The following is a 15929-nucleotide window of genomic DNA, read 5'->3' as shown; positions in this document are numbered from 1 at the left end:
TAGAGACAAAGCTAATGAAAAGTGGATTCAAATTTGATATGTGATCCTCCTAAAACTCTTGTTTTTTTCATGCTCACTCCTGTCCTCTAGTCATTTATGGAACAATTGCAAGATTACCCTCCACTTATGGAAAACATATTGAACTTTACTTGCTCCACAGTCAACCATTGGTTTTGTGAGATAATAGGGGGGCCAGAAATCATTCTTGTCATTCTCAGGTTCTTATCAAGGGGTTAACCTGAGGGACTTCCCCCTAGTTGGCCACCTTCTATTATTGAGAGCTGGATAATAGTTGATAGCCAGCTTCTTCTATTTACCATATTTGTACTTCTACTGAGAATGGCTACTGGGCAAAACCAACATGATTGATTTCAAGCATCGCTCTACAGTAATTTATTGATTGCATTTTTATAGGTTTTCAGTCTTAATAAAAATAGGTCAGGGCCTCATTGGAATGGTTGGTGGCTACTTAGTCTCATTTAAGAGTCTAATCTCTTTGTACTCCTTTTTTTTCAGGGAAAAGAATAGGGACTAGCCTCGAGCCATGCCATCCAAACTCAAACCCATACATGAAGCCCTTTTGGGGACCCAATTTGGAATTGAATTTTAGGACTTTTAGGCTAATTTATGATTTAGAGCAAGTCCTAAAAGCTAAATTTTGAAAAAAAAGTGATATCGTAATTCAACTCTGTTACAGGCTATTAAGCACCAATGAAACTTTGAAGCATTCAATTCAGTCAGTCGGGAAGATGGATTGAGAAAAACCTTCCTAAGTGCAATCTACAAAGGTCTTCAACTTTAAATGGGCCTCGAGAGTAAGGTTTGCATTCCTAGTTTTTTTTTATGTTCAATAGAAGAACTGTCTGTTCTCACCTTTTGCCTTATAAAGAGTTTAACCCACTTGAAAGAGGAAAAGGGAGTAGGAAAAATACCAAAAAGTATGGATTCAGGTTCATCCCTCAATCAAGCACTACTTGAAAGTCAGGATAGATTCAACCATACGCCAAGGTCAGAGAGATATTCAGCCTTAGGAAACCAAGAAAACTCCATAGCCTTAATGAATAAAGGTAGCTATCCCGAGGGCAGGGAAGTGAACTAATAAGCAGTAAAGAGAGCAAACTATCTCAAAGAAAGAACCAAATGAGAATAAAAGAAGCAAGAATTGGATGATCAAACTAATGCTTCTAGTCTTCAAACTAGTATGCAATGAGAAAATTGATCATAGCAGGGGGAAGTATATTTACTAGCAAGCAAGAAAATGGATGTGCGTGTCTAATGCACAATGGCTTTCATGCTAGATCAATCCGTTGCTTGTTCCTATGCATGTCTATCATGCAACGGCTTTCACGCTAGTATGCCCCTACTCCTCTAAGGCCGTTGCTTGTTCCTTAAGACTAGGGCTTTCATACTAGCTCAATCTGTTGATTGTTCACAATAGCTTTTATGTTAGCTCAATCTGTTGCTTATTCCTATACGTGTCTAACGTGCATCCACTTTGTAGCACAGGCCCCTAGATTAATAAGGTGACGACTCTATCAGATAAAGGCAAAGTAAGAGGAGTGAAGATTGCTAGGGAGAGGTATGGAATTGGTTGAGCAAAGCGAGAGGCTCTCATTGAGAGAAAGGAGTGAAATCTATCTTCCAGGCCTTCCCTTTGAAATCCATTCTTGGTTTCAACTTGTTGAGTCTTCCGTTATTCTTCTTGTCAAAAGTCTCACTTCCTTATTCTTTAAGGACCTCTTCTCTATGCTATAGGACTGACCGAAAGTGTGTTCATACTGGGTAGCTTTACAAGCCAGATAGCTCTGCACAAGCTAGGAATACCAGGGATACCAATTAAGCTTTTTAGGTTCAATGCGGCCCCCAACTCAATTCATCAAACCCATCTAAAGGCTAATTCATAGAACTTGCCTAGCTCCTTTTCACATATGAATCACATGGTGGCACACAAGAAATGTCACCAATGGCTACATTACTGTTCCAAGTATCTGTTAACTGCCAAAACTATATATGTGATACAATTCATGTCTAGAACGAGTATTTTGATCTTTAAGTGAACTACTCATCATTCTTAAAAGCTTTCAAATTGTGCATCAAAGTCTTGCATTCATTCGTTCATCATTCTTGATAAATTTTATGAAAAAGCTCTCATAAGTTCTTAAGCTTTTATTTGTACTCAATCTACTCTTTCCAGAGAGTTTATCTTTGAGAGATCTTTACTTTGTAAACAAAAACTAAAATCTTGAAAAGGAATTTTTCAAGTGAGTTGTAATAACTTGCTGGTTGTAGCAAGGTAGGATTATTGATACAATACTAGTTAAGTCTTGTGAGTTGTATTGAGGTGGCAAACACCCACTTAAACTTATAAGTTTTGTCAAAAATCTCAAGAGTGATATTCAAGACTAGATGTAGACTAAGATTTAGGCTGAACTAGGATAAATCTCTCATGTCAAATCTCTTAACTCCTTGCATCTATCTTCCTCACTTCTAAGTTCTCTAGAAAAATTAAGTGTCACCCAATACACCCCCTCTTGGATACTATCCTATCTACCATTTGGTATCAGAGGTTGGACTCTTGATGAAAGACTTAACAGTCTAAGAGGTATTAGATATGGAAACACACCTAAGAGGGGGGTGAATTGGGTGTTTGAAGAAATTTTAGTTTTTTTAAAACTTTAGCAAAACTGTGTTTAAAGGAAGGTTTAAGCAAACTTTATTTCTAAACTTTGTGTGTAAGAATGCCAAAGTTGCTTTCACAAGCTTAATATGTGTAAGAGTGTTTAGAAACAATCTCTGTCACATCCAAAAAATGCGACGCAGACAGCACGCGAGCAGAGGTTTTGGCCTTCGAGGCAGGAATCGGATGGAATGAGAGTTACAACCAAAATTTTGAGGGAAATCTTGGGAAACCAATTAAAGGAGAATAAGGATGGTCTGCAAAATTAGAAAATAGGTTCGGGAGTTGATTGAGTGTGGAGAAGGTGTTAGGCACCCCACAACACCCGCTCGTCAGAACGTTTACCTGAAGTTTGTTGTGTTATATTAATATAGTTTTAAAATTATTTTAATTATTCCTTTTATATTCATATGTTTGATATAAGAATGATAAGAATTAAATGAGAAATATTTATTTATTTACAAGCGAGGACTTGACTCAGAATCTGACTATGAGGCCTATGTACCTTGTGATGGGGATCAAAGTCCACGTAGTTCGGGCTTGAAAGTTGTTAGTGAAAATATTTTTTTGAAGAGAAATTAATTAGAAATAATTCACCATTTTGAAAATAAAATAATTTCTAAAATTTTGATGTGTTTTTTAAATTTCAAAAAGTAATTTAATTTTAATTATTTTCTCAATTTTTTAATTTTTGAAATAAAAAAGAAAAGGGTTTTAAAATATTTTTTTATATGATTAGGAATTTAACCACTATACCTGGAAAACCTTATTGGTTTATATGGTAATGCAGTTGTTCTAAATATCTGTAGAGATTTTGAAATCTCACACAATAAAAGAATTTAGCAATTTAATTTCTTTATATTTTTAAGTGTTAGTAATAATTTGTTTAAGTATGTATATATATGTTTTTAAAGAATTTTAATCATCATACCTGCAAAGCCTTATTGACTTATACAGTAATATGATTATCTTAAATATCTGTGGAGATTCCAAAATCTCATGCGGTAAAAGAATTAAATTTATTTAAATACATTTTTAATTTAATTAATTTAATATATAATTTATACATATATATATTTTTAAAACTTAATAGTTATATCTGCAGAGTCTTATTGACTCATACGATAATATGATTATCTTAGAAATATATGAAGATTCAAAAATCTCACATAACTAAAAGATATAATCGGTAAATATGAACACATTAATTTGATTAATTGATTTTTCTATATTGTATATTATATCATTATTTACAAAAATTATTTATTTACTATAAAAATTGAGAATCACTATATCTATGAGGACTTATCATCTCACATGGTGATGTGATTAATTTAAGTCCCTATAAAAATTCTTAAAATCTCATGTAGAACTTAAATAAATTATTCAGATTATAAAAAGATAGTTAATTTCAACGATGGGTCATTGAAACCCTTATTTACTATATATAAATTGAATCTTTATAGTTGTAAAATCTTATTGATTACACAGTAGATGATCATTTTAAATGCCTACAGAAATTCTTAAAATCTCACACAACAAGTAAATACTTAGAAAGAAATCTTCTCTTATTCATTTAATTTTTTTCTAATTAGATAAGAATCAAATTCTCTCCCCTCAACCTTTTATAAAATAGGTTCGTCATAATAATTGAAATCGTACATGTAATCATGATTGAAAGTGCCATACGGAATGAGTGTAACAATATTATAGACAAGTAAAGGACCTTAGGACTAATACAAAGATGAAAAATCATGCCCCTTCGTATTAATATGCCCTTTCATGCTAAAAACATATTTAAAGTTTAATTCAAAAATCGTGTCTAATAATCACACTAATTTTTCATCATTGGAAACATCACTATAATGAGATTATGCAAAAATCATACCAGGCCAGTTAAGACAATAAGCAAAATGTCTCTTAAGGATTTCTCCATGTATAGTATCTAGTCACATACTGCAATAAGAATCAAAGCTCACAACATTTAAATCTAAAAAATAATCAAATTTCTCAGATTAATCATTCCATGCCATCATATATTTTCATCTTTGCTTTAATCTATGAATGGGCTATAAACACAATATCCTTATTCAAGCAATCATCACACCCACGACTAAAAATTTTGAAGGATGTTAATGGAGTTGTTTCAACATTTGAATCACATACCCAAACCAAAAATTTTATGGACAAAACAGAGGCATTCTTTGTTTTAATCACATGCCCAATGCTCCGTATTGGTGTATTTAGAAACTAATTAAAATTCTTATATAGAAGGGCTGTATGCAATCTCATAGTCAGGAACAAAAGGAACAAAAATTAGCTTTAAACCTGTTACAGAGAGTAGTTGTGGGTATCTTCAATCGGTTCTTCTTCCAAGCTCTGGGTCCTCTCTAGAAATTCCTCAATCTACTCTAGAAATCCTCAATCCTTTGGTCAGAGTTCTCTTTTTTTTTAGAAAAATCCCGTCTGATCTTAGTCTATTCTTCCCCTTAGTCTCTCTGTTTCTTTTAGGAAAAACTTCCGTCTCTCGATCTCTTCTCCCTTGGTCTCAATTCTCTCTTTTTTCAGAACTTTTTTTTTTCTAATCTCAGTCTCTTCTGTCTCCCCTCTCTATCTCCTTCTCTGGCTTTTATAGAGAATCGAAAGGAAGGGCAATTACTCATTGATTTTTGCTTCTTCCTTTTTTCCTTCTCTTCCACTACATTTTTTATGTGTACACAGAAAGCTCTCTCGTCTCTAGCTTGTTCCGTCTCTTCTCTGCCTCTGTGACTCTAGTTTCATGTGTTCTCTTCTCCTTCTCTAGCTCTCTCGTCTCCATCTCTCTTTCTTCATCTCTCTTTCTAGTTTTTAACGTCTGTCTCTGTTTCTCTTACGTGCTTTCTTTTTGCTGTGTGGCTGAATGCTTTTTCTGCGTGTGTGTCCTCTATTTCTGTGTTTTCTATGCTTTTCCTCTGATTTTATTGCCGTGAAAGGCAATTTAGGGGTGGGTGATTCATCATTTTACCCGCCCTTTTTATTATTTATTTTTTTGTTAATTAAATTAAGAGAGAGAGAAAGAGGGATCTGATTTTAAAATATATTTATTATTATTAATTTTTTTATGAAAAACAATAAGATTTTAAAAGTTAACTCCCAGCTGTTGATTCCCAATATTTTTTTTGAATGGTTGAGATAATTTGGGAGAGATTTTTTCAAGACTTAAGCTTGATTTTTTTTGAAAATATAATCCTAAAAAGGATTAAATTTTATTTTTGTATTTTTATATTTTTTGATTATTTTAATGAACTAAAAGAAATAAAGTCTTAACCAACAAAATTACACCCTATCAATTAAATTAATTTTTTTTGTTTTGAAAATATAATCCTAAAAGGATTAAATTTTATTTTTTATTTTTATATATTTTTAGTTATTTATTATTATTTTTATTAAATTTTTTAAAAAAATGCTTGGACAAAATACAGTGACATGTAAAGTTGCCCCTCTTTACTTGTTTCTTATGTAAGTATGTGAAAATGTGTGTTTTATAGTTCTTACATAAGTGACATATAAAGATAGAATAGGTATTTTGGTCGGCCATGCATTACCTATAAAAAGACCTAATTGCCCCTGACATAACAAGATATGATTAAATGCAAGACTATTGCATAACAAACACAATGACATGTTTTTTTTTTGTTTTAGCAATGTGATGCAAATGGAAATAATAAAATAAAAGAAAAATGTTGTCAATAAATGACAAACGATCTGAACAAAATATATGTTGACTAGATACCTCTTCATTTGATTTCTAAGTGAGAATTCCAGGAGATGATATTCTTATCTTAGCAATGAATAAAGAAAGAAACATGTATTTTGTTTGGAGGGGCGAGACTCTTATGCAACTAAAAAAGCTTAGATTAGAAGATTTTATTTTGGAACAAAACAAAACCTCAATAGATGAATTGCCTAGGTTCCAAAGGACCTAGTGGATGTTTACTTTTACAAGGCTTTAAAGAATTATGCTAGCTGGTATTGGGCTTTGAGGGTGCCTGCCATTATAGGGCTTTAAAGAATTGTACCAGCAGATATTAGGCTTTAAGAGTGCCTGCCGTTATAGGGCTTTAAGGGTGCTTGCTGTTATAGGGCTTTAAAGAATTGTGCCAGTCGGTAGTGGGCTTTGAGGGTGCCTACCATTACAAGGCTTTAAAGAATTGTGCTAGGTAGTACTAGGCTTTAAGGGTGCCTACCATTACAGGGCTTTAAAGAATCATGCTAGCTAGTATTAGGCTTTAAGGGTGCCTGCCGTTACAGGGCTTTAAAGAATTATGCTAGTCGGTACTGGGCTTTGAAGGTGCTTGCCATTACAGGGCTTTAAGGGTACTTACCATTACAGGGCTTTAAAGAATCATGCCAGCCGGTACTGGGCTTTGAGGGTGCCTACCATTACAGGGCTTTAAAGAATTATGCTAGCCAGTACTGGGATTTGAGGGTACCTGCTGTTACAGGGCTTTAAAGAATTGTGCTAGTCGGTACTGGGCTTTGAGGGGTGTGAGAATAGGTTTCATCTCACATGGAAAATATGAAAAGCTTGTGAAATTTGTCATTTCTTTCCTTACTTCCTCAGGTTTTTGTTTTTAATATTATTTTTGCTTTGCCTCAATCCAAATGAGGCTTATTTCTATGACAAAGAATGCAATGCAGGAATGTGCAATGTATGATTTTTTTCATTTTTCTATTTGCCCTTAATTAAAATGGGTGCTAAAGATATGTACAATATATCATGGATGGATGATTTGCAATGCAAAAAGTTTGAACCTTTGTTTATCTCAATTTATGAGACTTCTTTTTTTTTGGTGATAAATGCAAAGGGTAAGACGTGCTTATTTTCCCTAATGCAAATGTATGGATAATGCAAATGTGTTGCAAAAATTTTTATTGAAAAGTTTGATGTTGAAAACTATTTTAATATATATTCCTTTTTTTTTGAAAATTTTCGTGCATATCGAATAAATCATTTTGAACACAAGGTAATACCTCTAAGTCAATTATTAAACCTTTATTCATTAATAGGTGTAGTATCACAGTATGCCATTGCTCCTCTTTAGAAAATTCAAACAACCAAATTCTTATCACTTGATCTTGCTTTTAAGCTAATGTGGTCAAATTTTATGATCGAATACTGATAGCACACATGCCCTCGTTGTCACTTTACACCTACTTGATGATCTTGATACCTCAAAGGCAAAAAGTAAGAATAAAGATACCAACATTCTACGTCAAGCAAATGTATCAATAAATATTGTTCCTTAAATGTGAACTTACTATAATATATGATATGAATTCGAATATGATAACACAAAAAGAGAAGAAAGATGATCTTAAAGGAAAAAGGGTGGAAAAATTCATGCTCTAATGCAAAAGTTCATAGAGAAATGAGAATATCTAGGTTTGTGAGTACAAATGGCTTGAGCGCAAATGGGATGTGTGAATCCACTTAATCACATCTCCCTCCTGTAGCTTTTTAAAACCCAACAAGTTCTTCCCAATGAGTTATTCTTTCTCTTTCATTTTCTATTAGCTCTAACTTTTGCCTAGGTTGCCCTTACAGGCTTTCAACCTAGTGAGTGCTTCTTTCTTTTTCATTTTCAGTTTAAGCAAAGTAATGCTTGACAGCATCTGCATTAATGGGCTTTGCTAACTCTTGACCGTCTATGTCAGTTAGGATTAGCGCTCCTCCAGAAAAGGCATGTTTGACAACATAAGGTCCCTCACAAGTTAGAGTCCATTTTCATCTATTATCTTCTTAGTTAGGCAATATTTTCTTGAGTACAAGATCACCAGCACTGAATTCCTGTGGGTGAAGTTTTTTGTCAAAAGCTCTTGCCATTCTCTTTTGGTATAGTTGTCTATGACATATTGCAGTAAGCCTTTTCTCTTCAATCATGTTGAGTTGCTCAAATCGAGTTTGTATCCATTCATTTTCTTCTAAATCTACCTTAGCCAATACTCTCAAGGATGGAATTTTTATCTTAATGAGTGTGACAGCTTCCATTCCGTAAACAAGGGAGTATGGGGTTACCCCTATAGATGTGCGTACAATAGTATGATAACCATATAAAGCATAGGGAAGTATCTCATGCCAATCCTTATAAGTTACTATCATTTTCCCAATAATCTTTTTAATATTTTTATTGGCTTCTTTAATCGCTCCATTCATTTGAGGTTTATATGGGATTGAATTACGATGCTTAATTTGAAACTTCTCGCAAAAGTTTTTGACATCCGTTCCATTGAGATTGGGACCATTATCTGTAACAATCCTTTTAGGGATCCCATATCAGCACAAAATATTTGTCTTCATAAATTTAAGGAACATTTTTTGCATGATGCTAGCAAATGAATTTACCTCTACCATTTAGTGAAATAGTCAATCGCGATAAGGATGAAGCGATGTCCATTTGAAGCTTTTCGATTAATTGGGCCAATAAAGTCAATTCCCATATTGAGAATGGCCAAGGTGATACAAACTATGCAATGGAATTGAAGGATCATTTATCTTGTTAGCATAGATATGACATTTGTGGCATTTCTTGACATGCTCAAAGCAATTTTTCTCTATTGTTAACCAAAAGTAGCCACATCTTTGAATCTATTTGGCCATAGTGTGACCATTCACATATGTACTACATATGCCTTCATGTACCTCAACCATGATTTTCTTTGCTTCTTCTGAACTCACATAGTGAAGTAAGGTACCATCATAACCCCTCTTGTACAGAACATCTTTGCTTATAAAGAATGTCATAGCCAAACGACGAAGGGTTTTCTTTTCATTCTCAGTCATTTCAATTAGGTATGATCTCTTAGTGATATAGTCCTTAATATCCTAGAACCAAGGATGTTCTTCTTGATCTTGTTCAACATTCAGACAATATGCTGGAAAGCTTCTAACTTCTACTCGAATGGGTTGGACATGGACTCCATAATCAAGTTGAATCATTTCTATTAAAGTGGCCAAAGCATTAGCAAAATGATTTTTATTTTGAGTCAAGTGATGAAAGCTAACAACCTCAAATTGCTTAATCAAATCTGTTAAGAGTTCTTGATAGGGAATCAATTTTACATCCTTTATTCTCCATTCTCTCGTTACTTGATGAATAATGAGAATTGAATCACCAAACACCTTCAAACATCGTATGCCAAGGGTAGTAACTGCTCGAAGACCATTAACACAAGCTTCATATTCTACTATGTTATTAGTGCAATCAAATTCTAATTTAATGGCCACTGGAAATTGTTTCCCCTCTAGTGAAACAATCACCGCTCCTACCCCATTTCCATGCATGTTGGCGGCTCCATCAAAATACATTTCCCATTCTTGCTTTTCATCATTTCCTTCATCACAATCTTCTTCTGCAGTGCATATGCCTTCATCAGGAAATTTAAAATCTAATAATTGGTCATCCCTTAAAGGATTATTGGCGAAGTGATCCACTATCGCACTACCTTTGACTGATTTTTGCATCACATGCTTTATATCATATTTAGATAGTACAACTTGTCATTTTAGTACTCTACCTGCAATGTGCGGGCTCTCAAAATGTACTTGAGTGGGTCCACTCATGAGATTAGCCAGGTAGTGTAGTAAAGCATGTATTGCCTTAGCCTTCTAGTTGCCCATACTAGTCCACAATAAGTTCGCTCAATCATCAGATAACGAACTTCACAATCATTAAATTTCTTGTTCAAGAAGTAAATTACTCTTTCTTTCTTTCTAGAATCATCACGTTGACCTAGCATTGCTCTCATTGGGCGAGGTAAAGTTGCCAAGTAGAGGATTAAGGGATGTTCTGGAGACGGAGGAACCAAAATTGAGGGATTTAATAAATAATCTTTGATTTTATCAAAGCCCTCTTGACAATTATCATCCCATGTCTCCTTACAATTTTTGTTTAAAAGCTTAAACATCAGTTCACAAGTAGTTGTTAGATTGGCAATGAATCTAGCAATGTAATTCAATCGTCCCAAGAAACTTTGAATTTCTTTCTCTGTTTAGGAAGGTGGCATTTCTTGAATTGCTCTCACTTTTTCTGGATCTATTTCTATCCTTTTACAACTTATAATGAACCCCAATAACTTCCCATAAAGAGCTCCAAAGATGCATTTATTAGGATTCAATCTTAGCCGGTATTCGCACAATCTCGTAAATAGCTTTCTAAGGACTTCAACATGACTCTCATTCTCTACTGATTTAGCTACCATATCATCTACATATACTTCAATTTCTTTATGCATCATGTCATGAAATAGTGCTACCATAGCTCATTGGTAAGTTGCCCCAGCATTTTTCAAACCAAAATGCATCACCCGATAATAATAAGTTTCCCATTAGGTTGTAAAGGTTGTTTTCTCTTTATCTCCCTCATGCATAGGGATTTGATTGTACCTTGAATAACCATCCATAAAGGAATAGCAGTAGCTTCGAGTAGTATTATCAACCAATACATTAACATGGGGTTGTGGAAAATCATCTTTTGGGCTCGCATTATTTAAATTACAATAATCAACACACATTTGAATCTGAGTATCTTTTTTAGGAATGAGAACAATATTGGCCACCCATTGTAGGTAGGTTACTACCTCTAAGAATCCTGCTTCTAGCTACTTCATTACTTCTTCTTTTATTTGTAAGCACACCCTTGTATTCATTCTTCTTAACTTTTGTTTCTTAGGCTTAACCTTAGGAAGCAATGGTATTTTATCAGAAGCAATGGTTGAGTCTAACCTAAGCATATATTTATAGGACCATACAAACACATCTATGTATTTTTGAGCAACTCAATCATTTCTTCCCTTTCAGGATTATCTACTATTTTGAGCATTTTTTGATCCTCCTTAGTTTACAAATTAATTATCTCAATCACTTTTTCATATGGGCATATTCCCTTATCACGTAATTTAAGCATCTTAGAAAAAGTTTGGATTACATCTTTATCATTAGACTCACAATCATGCATATCGGTAGCAATAAGTGAATCATCTTCACAGGGTTTATTAACCTCTGGATGGAAGATGGAATCAGAAGAAACAAGATCCTTAGATGATAAAAAATGAATATAAAATGAAATAAAAATAAGGAAAAGAAAGGAAAGGGGAAAAAATAAACTAAAGTAGATAGGGTGGAATAAGGAGATGGACTTGAATGTGACTGAAATTCATTTTCATAAATTATGTGCATCAAAAGTTTGTATTAGAGAATACCCAAGATCTATTACCTAAACCTAGGCTCAAAAAGTGGATAACAAAATAGGAACAACATAATTGAAACAATTACTCTAAGCTAACAATATCATTGGCCTCTTCAAACTCCCAATTCACCAGGACTTTGTTGGAATCATCGATTGCAATTGAGGCACTTGTTCCACATGCTACATCTTTGTTAGAAGAGATCATTGAGATAGTTGGTTTACATATCACCTCAGATGGGCCTGGGAAGGTTTCTTTGATGTGTGGAATCACCAATTTACTAGCTTTTTTACCTTTTGCCAAACTTGCTTTTTCCTTCATCTAATTTTCTAAGGTAGGCTCATTCCCTAACCTTTGGCGATTATAATTATCCAAAACCTTAATTAGACATGTAATTCCTTGTAGATAGGGGCCTAAACCTTTCCCTGGCATAAACCTACTCTTCGTCATGATTTTAGTAACAACGAAATTGATGTTATGAGTATTGTCACAAATACCCTCAACTTTCAGGCTTTGAAATGAAATTCCATGATCATTTTCTGTAGCCTCAATATAAGGGAGTGAGCATAGTTTGCTCACCATGATTTTCTCCTCTCCTTTAACTACTATAATTCCCCTATTACTAATGAACTTAACCTTTTGGTATAGGGTAGAAGGAACAGCCCCAGTAGAATAAATCCATGGTCTTCCTAGTAGCATTGTGTAGCTTGAATCTATGTTCATAAGTTGGAAATCCACTTTAAACATGCTTAGTCTTATCTCTAGAAAGAGACAAACAGATCCTAATACATCCTGTTATGATCCATCAAATGCTCTCACCATAATGTTGCTTTTATGTACACTTAAAGCTTCTAGTGACAATAAATTAAATGTGGAGAGCGGCAACACATTTATTGTTGATCCTCCATCAATCAATACTCTTACTATTATGAACCCTTCACATTTCAAAGTGATGTGCAAAGCTTTAGTTTGGTGGATAGTAGTTTCTATAACTTCTACTTCTGAAAAGGAAATGGTAGAGGAGGCTTTTACAAGATTCATTACATTTGCTACCTTCTCAAGGGTTATATTAAGCTGCATGAAGGCTTGATTCAAAACTTCTTGCAATGCTTTGTGGTGTGCTTCAGAATTCAAAATCAAAGAAAGTATTGAGATACATGCTGGATTTCTCTTCAATTGATCCACAATGCTATAATCACTTTGCTTCATAATCAACAGAAACTCATCTTTAAATTTTTCTATTTCTTTAGGATTATCTTCCTTTGGCCTATTAACATTCACATTTTTCTCTTTTACCATCTTCCTAATGTAAGATGGTAAGTATGGCTTTTTACTTCAAGTAACACCTCCTGGGTTTGCTATTTCATTGCTTGGTCCAGTAATCAACATTGAGTTTTTATGGTTCTCCACAATGCTTTGATATCTCCACGGGACTACTCAATCACTTTCATAGGGAAAGGGATAAGGTGTGCTTATGGTCAACATTAGTTGTCTAGCATGAGGTGCAAGATCTACAGAAGTTTTATTGATCATAAAAGAGACTATTTGGACTTGCTCTTTTGGGCTTGGATTTTTAATGAGAAGCTTGATACACCTTTTTCTCTACCATACAAACCTTTATATCTCCCTTCATTAGGGACATAACCCCTAGCACCATCATTTTTCTATTAATTTCTTTAAACTATTCGCAACTTTCTATATCATGGCCTTTGATCATCGACATTATCTATGAGGATTTCTTGCATATAGCCATACTCCTTTAAATAAGCATAAAGCTCATTTATAGGCATCTCAATCCTTGTAGAGCTTCTTAAAAATGTATCTTCTTCTTCAATAGTGTTGACTAACTTTTCATGGTTTGGAAGTAGATTAGTAGTAATGGTAGAGCTTCCTTCTTCTTTAAGTTGGATATGATTAGAATCAACTAGGTCTAGCACATTCCTTTTGAATGTCACGTAATCTTCTATTGAGTGTCTAGGTGCACTCATATGGTATCTACAAATAACATTTAGATTATACCATGCTGGGTAAGGTGGACTAAGAAGCTTATAAGGTTATGGACCTAATAATTGGGCTACCAGAAGTTTATGGTACAATTTAGTGTTTGTTAATCCAAAATTGGGCCATGGGCGATTATCCTTAGATTGGATATTTCTCCTCTCTCCATCCTACCCGTGCTTGTTAGGCTTGAACTCAAATTGTGGCTGTCTTTGATTCCTTTCTTCCATTTGATAACGAACTTAGGGACTGGCAGGAGCTTGTCTCACAGGTTGAATATAATTCACATTCCCTTCTTTAATTTTTTTTGGTCATAATTCTTTCGTGAACTACTTTCAGCTTGAGAAGTGGCTATTTTCCCCTTTAGTATGTCTGTGTCAATCCTTTCTCCAATTACCATTAAATCAGCAAAATCAGTGACATGTGTTCCTATCATGTATTGGTAAAATGGCTTAGGTAACACACGAATGAAGTACAAGCAAAGTTTGGAGTTCACATTACAGGTTACAGTTGTGAAGCCACTATTCTCCATCTTTGAGCATATTCTTTTAATGATTCTGATGATTTCTGGTTATTGTTTTCAATTGTTCTCTGGTTGGATCAGTATCAAGATTGAACTTATATTGTCTCATGATAGCATCTATAAGGTCATTCCATCTTCTAATCTTTATTTGGTCTAGTTGCATGTACCAAGTCAATGTAGCTCCAGTTAAGCTTTCGGGAAAGAAGTTTATCAAAAACTTATCATCTTGTGACCATATAGACATCTTCATGCAATAAGCCCTCAAATGATTAATTAGGTTACTTGTACCATCATATTTATCAAAGCTTGGCATCTTGAATTTCTTTAGAATATCAATTTATGGGGTTAAACATAATTCCTTCAAGTGTAAGGAAACCCACGTGTTTGATCATTGAAGAACCTTTAATTGATCATTCATTTCTCTGAGTTCTTCTTTCAACTCCTTCTCTTTATGCAACGCTTGTGGAATTTGGAACATGTAAGCATACTCTTCCCCAGGACCATCTGGTATGTTAAAGACCCCTATCCCAAAATCTTGTTTCTCTGGCATGGGTATTTTAGGATCTAATCCTCTGTTTGGCTCAATTATTCCATTAGCTGCTCTGTTATTCTCATTCATTACGGTATTCTGTGGTGGATTATCATCACTCTTCCCTTTTAGAGTCTTTGTTAATAGCTTTATCATGTCACTTATTTCTGCCATTTTGGATTCCACTGCAGACATCTAATCATTTAATGCCGTTGACTCATTTATGTTTAAACTTTCCATGGCACGACTACGCGATTGTGTGCTGTATGTTTGAGTGGTGGGAATTTAGTCAAACAAGTTTTTCTTTTAAGGTGCAATGTTGGCTTACCTATTTCACAGAATAATTAATTTTAATAAGTTTTACCTTTTACGTTTATTTCGTAAGATATTCAGCATTGTGTAGGCATAAGGGTTTCACAACATCGACACCCTTTAAATTCCTCCAAAAATTTATTATTTCATAGGGAATTTAAAGTTGACTTTTGAATTAGAAGGACATTGGATCTCATCAAAATTGAAGGTTTTAAGCGAACGACGGTGGTACAAACTAATCAACAATTTCACAAAGCATCATATAGATTCTCATGCAATGATTCAAATGTTAATACAAATTTAAAACTTTGCCATTCTATTGAGTTCTTTTACAATTTCCTAGCATAAATGGAAGAATTTAACAATCTCCAATAGAGTTCCGCTGGGAAGAACCATGCCTTTAGCTTGCTTGAATGCTCTTGCAAGTTCTAGAATTTTGTCATTAGCCAAATCGATTATCTATCAACATTTTGACATCTATTCTTTGGTTTCTTCTGTCTGATCAAGGCAAAGTGATTTCCATTCCTCTAAGACTTCATTCTGTTGGTTAAGCCTCTGAACAAAGTTCTGTGCTGTCTCAGCTGCACTTCCTCTTATCATGGCTAGTTCATTCACCTTCCTCTCTAATTGTCATGTGAGCGTATTGATTTCTTGCTGCATCCCCT

General features: G+C 34.2%; 1 protein-coding gene across 1 annotated transcript; it reads right to left on the bottom strand.

Moving 5' to 3' along the window:
* Window positions 1-9542: 9542 nt before the first annotated feature.
* LOC129320397 (uncharacterized) lies at window positions 9543-10181 on the bottom strand. Its single transcript, XM_054965824.1, has one exon. The coding sequence runs from the start codon at window positions 10179-10181 to the stop codon at window positions 9543-9545; it is 639 nt and encodes a 212-aa protein (XP_054821799.1).
* Window positions 10182-15929: the final 5748 nt, after the last annotated feature.

Source organism: Prosopis cineraria, unplaced genomic scaffold, assembly GCF_029017545.1.
Source record: "Prosopis cineraria cultivar Desert tree isolate PC_DT_omini unplaced genomic scaffold, ASM2901754v1 PC9, whole genome shotgun sequence".
Classification (NCBI taxonomy): Eukaryota; Viridiplantae; Streptophyta; class Magnoliopsida; order Fabales; family Fabaceae; genus Prosopis; species Prosopis cineraria.
This window is presented reverse-complemented; position numbering and strand designations above follow the sequence as displayed.